Source organism: Rhinatrema bivittatum, chromosome 8 (assembly GCF_901001135.1).
Source record: "Rhinatrema bivittatum chromosome 8, aRhiBiv1.1, whole genome shotgun sequence".
NCBI lineage: Eukaryota > Metazoa > Chordata > Amphibia > Gymnophiona > Rhinatrematidae > Rhinatrema > Rhinatrema bivittatum.
In genome coordinates, this window is record NC_042622.1 from 153,410,560 (window position 1) to 153,417,399 (window position 6,840).

The window sequence follows — 6,840 nt, forward strand, 5'->3', positions numbered from 1 at the left end:
GATGAAGCAATGATCCTACTGAAGAGTTAAAAAAAAAACCCAAACAAACACCAGTGACAGCTATCTTGGATTTTATAGCTTTACAGAAATATGAAAAAGAAAAAACTCTTGTATTTCATAAGTAGCTTTTTCTTTTATATTTGTTTACCTCAGTCTCTTTCCTCCCTCTTCCACTGTGTCCCTTGGCTGTCCAGCGCTGTCTACACTGACATCTGTAATCTTTATCTCTTGCAGTGACCCTGGGCTTGGTTGCGCATTGGGATGAAACCGGGTGCTCGTTCTCAGAGCCACCACCCTGCTACAGTGCCATGGATTTATCCCGGCATGGGGCGGCCAGCCCCAGCCGCCGAGGGGTACAGTTGCCTGGCGAGGGCCATGCAGGACCGACATCGGATGCAGACAGTCAGGAGCAGGGTTTCCTGCGCCCTAAAATGAAGGTAAGGGGTTGGGAGAGAGTGCGGTTGGGCAGCAGTATACCAAGAAGCACCAGCGTGATGTTCCCAGTTCGCTTCTATTGTTGGCGTTTTTGCGGCAGGTGACAGTAGGGGACTCGGCCCGGGATGCCTTCAGCTGTCACATCTGCCATAAGAGCTTCGCCTACCAACGTATGCTGACCCGCCACATGAAATGTCACAACGAGTTCAAACGCCACCTATGCACCTACTGCGGCAAGGGCTTCAATGACACATTTGATCTGAAGAGGCATGTACGGACACACACAGGTGAGACGGGGTGAGAGGTAGAGGTCTACCAGGCTATGGTGACTGACAGCAGAGCTATGAGTGTTTTTGAAAGCTCCCCCCATGTCGAGGGCTTTGTAGCATCACTAACTGCTCTGCTGCTGGCACAAAATGGCCACCCCAGAGTAGTGTGCACACCTATAAGCTCATAATCATTTGGGTCTAAAACATAGTATCAAGCTCCAGAGAGGGAATAAGTGCTTTCATTTGGCTGGACAATAATCCACCACCTTGAATTTTCACCAGATGAGTTCCTCAGCCTTCACTTATTTTTTTAAACTAACTCTGAGGCCTAACCATGATGTGCACACATTTCTATAAAGATAATAGGTGCTGTTGCCAGTGTCTTACTGTCCTAAGAGCATAACAACGCACAAGTGAATCATTGTATGTGCAACAGTGCTCTCTCCTGACCTAGTCTTTTCTTACACATTGCCCTTGGGTTTTACTTGCCAGAATCATGCAATGCTATTATGAGGACAATTTGCAAACTGCTCACATAGGGACAAATTCCACAGGTTCTTTTAACTCCAAACTTTGCACCAATTTTCAAAGTAAAAATACATGGACAATTGCACCTGCTTTTTGTAGGGCACTTTTTATTTTTTTCATGGAAAGTAGCAGCCCTAGATGTGAAAATGGCTGTCTGCACGCATGCTTTTCCTCCCCTCACCTAAACGCGCCCTGCTGCGCAACAATGTGAGGACAAATTTCAGATGGGCTGATTACAGCAAGCAAGTCACTCTGCTCACATAAAGGGCTTGGATAATTGTCCTCCCGAACGGTAAGAGGTACAAGCAACAGCACCTATTGGCCAGATTAGAAAAAGAAAGCTGTAGAAATTTTTGTTTGCCGCCATTTTCTAATAAATCAGGATATATACAAGAGAAAAAAGGGCCGACAGGTAGGGAAGGAGGTGGATGAGGGAAATGTCCCTCCCCCAGCAGCCCATTGGGAAACCGGATTTGCCATGCTTGGGGCAATTCTGCGCAGGGCATAAGAGGCAGTGCAGGAGGGTTACATGGCTCCTCCTGCTGGTTCCTTTTCGCTATATATATATAGATATAGATATATATATCTATATCTATATAGATATAGATATATATATATATATATAGATATAGATATCTATATATATAGATATATATATAGATATAGATATATAGATATAGATATATAGATATAGATATATAGATATAGATATATAGATATAGATATATATATATATATAGATATATAGATAGATATAGATATATAGATAGATATATATATATAGATATATAGATAGATATATATAGATATCTATATATATATATCTATATATATATATCTATATATATATAGATATATATATATATTTTCCAGGTTTGACAATTTCCTCTCTCTCCTGTCCTTTCTCACCTCAACTCATCCCAGGAGTCCGGCCCTACAAGTGCAGCCTTTGCGACAAGGCCTTCACCCAGCGCTGCTCGTTGGAGTCCCACCTGAAGAAGATCCACGGTGTGCAACAGCAATATGCCTACAAGGAGCGCCGCACCAAGCTGTACGTCTGTGAGGCGTGTGGCTTCACCGCAAACAGCCAAGAAGCCAGCCTCCTGCACCTGAAGGAGCAGCACCCCCACAGCCCCCTGCTGCGCAAGACCTCCAAGAAGGTGACGGCAGCGCTGCAGAGCACTGTCAGTACGTTGCTGCAGAACGGCCACCTCATCTGAGCCTAGGTGGCACCGATTCCAGGATCTCTGGGGGTTTTGGGGGGTTTTTTTTTTTTTTACACTTTTTCACTGCAGAGCTGACCTAGACTGCAATGCTCAGGATGTGTGTGTGTGTAAATATATTTTTTTTTTTTAATTTTGAACAGTAAAGCAAGCCAAATCAGAACTAGGGGATACGCACATACACATAGCAGTATCACCTGAAGGAGGTTTTTGTAGATAGTGCCTTTAATCAATGGAGAGGACTCCACTGGGGGTGGGGGGGAGGGAAGCAGAAGGGGAAAGGAGGCCATGGAGAGAGATTACTCATAGTCTTGCCCCCTAGCATTCTGATCGTCAAGGTTAAATGTCAGTTTGGTCTCTTGCAAGCAAAGAACTGACCAGCTGCTATGTTTTTCTGTATGTATATGCATACACATCTATGTGTGTGTATATACATACATACATACATACATATATATATTTTTTTCAGTACTTTGATATGTCTTCTGTGCCTGAGAAGACAGTTGAGCTAAACACCTCTAACACAACTCGAATTGACCCAGCTTGGGGCATTTGTGTTGGGGGAGGGGAGACTACTAGATGGCCACAGATCATCAAGGACAAATATTTTAATTCTATTAATTTAATAATGCTAGGTGCCTGTGAAGAGAGGCACAGGAGAATAGGGAGAGGATTTTATCAGGAGTGCTGTAGTATCTCGACATAATATTTTAAAATATTTTGATACATATGTCTTGAGTTCCTCCTATCTTTTCGCAGTGGAAAAAATAGCTGATTCCCCCCACCACACACAACCCTACTATTAGAACAGTAGCCCTGGAGGAAGCAGGGGTGGAGAATTTGTGACCATTGATTCAAACACAGATTTTTCTGCTCGTGTCTGCTTTTTAAATTATTCCCTCAGGAGCTGATAGACGTTTAAGTGTTTTGCTCCCCTTAAGAAAAACATGAGGGTAACCTGCACGTTGTTGCAGATACTACAATAAGAAGCTTGTTGGGCAGGCTGGATGGACCATTTGGGCCTTTTCTGCCATAATTACTATGTTACTATGCTAATTCCCCTGCTTCTTGGCTTCCGCTGCTACAGATTTAAGCACAATGGAGGAGGAGGGGGTCTACTACCGTGCTGATCTTCATTGGAGCCCCATGTGAGGATTGCACTGATATACGTACAGCTGAAGAGCAAATCTTCATCCGACCTCATGCAGTCATCACACTGATACTCATAAAGCACTAAAAAAGCATAGACAAAGGACTAGCAAATCTTCATCAGAACCCCATGCAGGCGTCTCACCGATAGATATAAAGCATGAACAGCTTTATATGAACAGAGCAAGGGATCTGATGAAACGGGGCTGCAGTAGAGTGCAGAAATCAGGTGCTTCACTGTTTTGAGGGAACAGAGAACAGCGCTGACTGAAAGTGATTTTAAGAAACTAAAATCTGGTCTTGAGGAGGGTGATGGCAAATGAATTTGGACCTTTACTGATCCATGTGCCAGTGGTAAAAGGAAAGCTGATCCTGCACTGCTGTTTGCTACTGTCATATCACAAATGGCAGACAGACCAAGTCCCAGAGATTAGAAGTCCTTCCCAAAAAATGATTAACATTATTCTTGAAATATTTCTAGCCCACCATTTAATTTGGTCTGGCATCCCTTCCCTGTCATCTTCCATGTCCTCTGATCCCCTGGGAGTGGCCATGTTTGAAAGGGTTGACATTATGTCCATGCCCACTCCAACATCTGATTGGTTCCTGGAGTCTGACTAAGGGAATGGTTGTCGCATCACAGCCAAGATGTGTGCTCCCAGCACTGGCGGTGACTGATGTCTTATGGTGAGGAGGAGGAAGAGTGAAATGTGCCACAGCAGAAGGTTGGAAAAGCAGCTTAGCATATGATATAATTCCTAGCTTGTGCAAATGGAGCTTAGATCTTTAGGTTTGACTCCTCATCTGCCCATTTCCTCATCACGATCCTGCCACCTTCAGCCATGTATAATACATAGCATGTCTTACTCAAAAATTACCAAAGAAATGAAACTGTTTTGCCTTTTATAAAGTGAAAATGTTGTTATTTATAATGTATATACATCTACAAATACATAATATATATTTTTACTGTACATTTTTAACTCTTTAAGGACACTATGTCACTGATTATTTCAGGAGGCAATAGAGTCGCTGTAACCGCCCCCCTCTATTGTCTGACTATAGCTATCCCGCGTACCCAAGCCCAGTTGGGATGTTTGACTCCTGGGCATGGCTCATATGGAATAAGACGGCACAGCATAGGGTGGGCATGATATGACCTCAGCCCTATTCCCCAGCCCCCCTAGAGGTGTCCACCTCCCTCTTCTACCTCCCATCCATTCTTTGAGAAGACTTGGAGATCCCAGAGATGACGTGTATCTTTCTCTGTGTTGGAATGCATTGTATATAGTATGTTTTTTGCATGTACATTTACCCTTGTGCTACATTAGGATGAGGCACAGATTATGCCTACTGGTCTTCTGAATGGGCTTTCTCTTGTGGGGGAGTACACTGTGGTCTTATTAAAAAAAAAAAAAAAAAAAGAGGGAATTTGTATGACATACTTGCCTCTTGTGTCTGTCAAGGAGGGGTTGGGGGGTAGGATAAAGGGATAAGAATTTTAAGGCTGGTTCAAGATTTCTGGCTGCCCTGCATGGATTAAAAATTTGCTCCCTCCCAAACCCCTGGTCAATGCATTCATTTCCCTCAGTCCCCACTGATGAACATAAGAACATGCCATACTGGGTCAGACCAAGGGTCCATCATGCCCAGTGGCTAATCCGAGTCACAAGTAGCTGGCAAGTACCCAAACATTCAATCAATCCCATGCTACTAACGCCAGTAATAGCTATTCCCTATTGATTAATATCAGATCATGGACTTCTTCTCCAGGAATTTTATCAAACCTTTTTTAAATCCAGCTGCACTAACTGGCATAACTGGCAGTAAATTCCAGAACTTAATTGTGTGTTGAGTGAAAAAGAATTTTCTCCAATTTATTTTAAATGTGCTACTTGGTAACTTCATGGAATGGCCCCTAGTCCTTGTATTAACCAAAAGAGAAAATAACCAATTCACCTTTACCCTTTCAAGTCCTTTCATGATTTTGTAGACATCCATCATATTCCCCCCCCCCCCCCCCCCCCTCAGCCGTCTCTTCTCCAAGCTGAACAGCCCTAACCTCTTCAGCCTTTCCTCATAGGGGAGCTGTTCCATCCCCTTTATCATTTTGGTTGCCCTTCTCTGTACCTTCTCCATCGCAATTATATCTTTTTTGAGATGCGGCGACCAGAATTGTACACAGTATTCAAGGTGCAGTCTCACCATGGCGCGATACAGAGGCATGATGACATTTTCCGTTTTATTCACCATTCCCTTTCTAATAATTCCTAACATTCTGTTTGCTTTTTTTACTGCTGCAGCACACTGAGCCGACGATTTTAAAGTATTATCCACTATGATGCCTAGATCATTTTCTTGGTTGGTAGCTCCTAATATGGAACCTAACATCATGTAACTACAGCAAGGGTTATTTTTCCCTATATGCAACACCTTGCACTTGTTCACAATAAATTTCATCTGCCATATAAATGCCCAATCTTCCAGTCTCGCAAGATCATCCTGCAATTTATTGCAATTCACTTGTGATTTAACTATTCTGAATCATTTTGTATCAACTACAAATTGGATTGCCTCACTTGTCGTATTCCTTTCCAAATCATTTATAAATATAATGAAAAGCAGCGGTCCAAGTACAGATCCCTGAGGCACTCCACTGTTTACCCTTTTCCACTGAGAAAATGAACCATTTAATCCTATTCTCTGTTTCCTGTCTTTTAACCAGTTTGTAATCCTCGAAAGGACATCACCTCCTAAACCATGATTTATTCGTTTTCTTAGAAGCTTCTCATGAGGGACTTTGTCAAACGCCTTCTGAAAATCCAATTTACCTGCATCTATGGGTTCACCTTTATCCACATGTTTATTAACTCCTTCAAAAAAATGAAGCAGATTTGTGAGGAAAGACTTCCCTTGGGTAAATCTATGCTGACTGTGTGCCATTAAACCATGTCTTTCTATATGCTCTACGATTTTGATCTTGAGAATAGCTTCCACTATTTTTCCCGTCACTGAAGTCAGGCTCACTGGTCTATAGTTTCCTGGCCCCTGGAGCCCTTTTTAAATATTGGGGTTACATTGGCCACCCTCCAGTCTTCAGGTACAATGGATGATTTTAATGATAGGTTACAAATTTTAACTAATAGATATGAAATTTCATTTTTTAGTTCCTTCAGAACCCTGTGGTGCATACTATCCTGTCCAGGTGATTTGTTACTCTTTAGTTTGTCAGTCTC

General features: G+C 42.6%; 1 protein-coding gene across 2 annotated transcripts in view; it reads left to right on the forward strand.

Moving 5' to 3' along the window:
• Positions 1-2,702, forward strand: part of OVOL1 (ovo like transcriptional repressor 1) — a 58,037-nt gene extending 55,335 nt beyond the window's left edge. For both annotated transcript variants that reach the window (XM_029614548.1, XM_029614547.1), the window contains exons 2-4: positions 235-437; positions 536-722; positions 2,157-2,702. In XM_029614548.1, coding sequence (XP_029470408.1) covers positions 235-437; positions 536-722; positions 2,157-2,452 — 686 coding nt within the window. In that variant the 3' untranslated portion in view covers positions 2,453-2,702. The remainder of the gene's footprint in view (positions 1-234; positions 438-535; positions 723-2,156) is intronic.
• Positions 2,703-6,840: the final 4,138 nt, after the last annotated feature.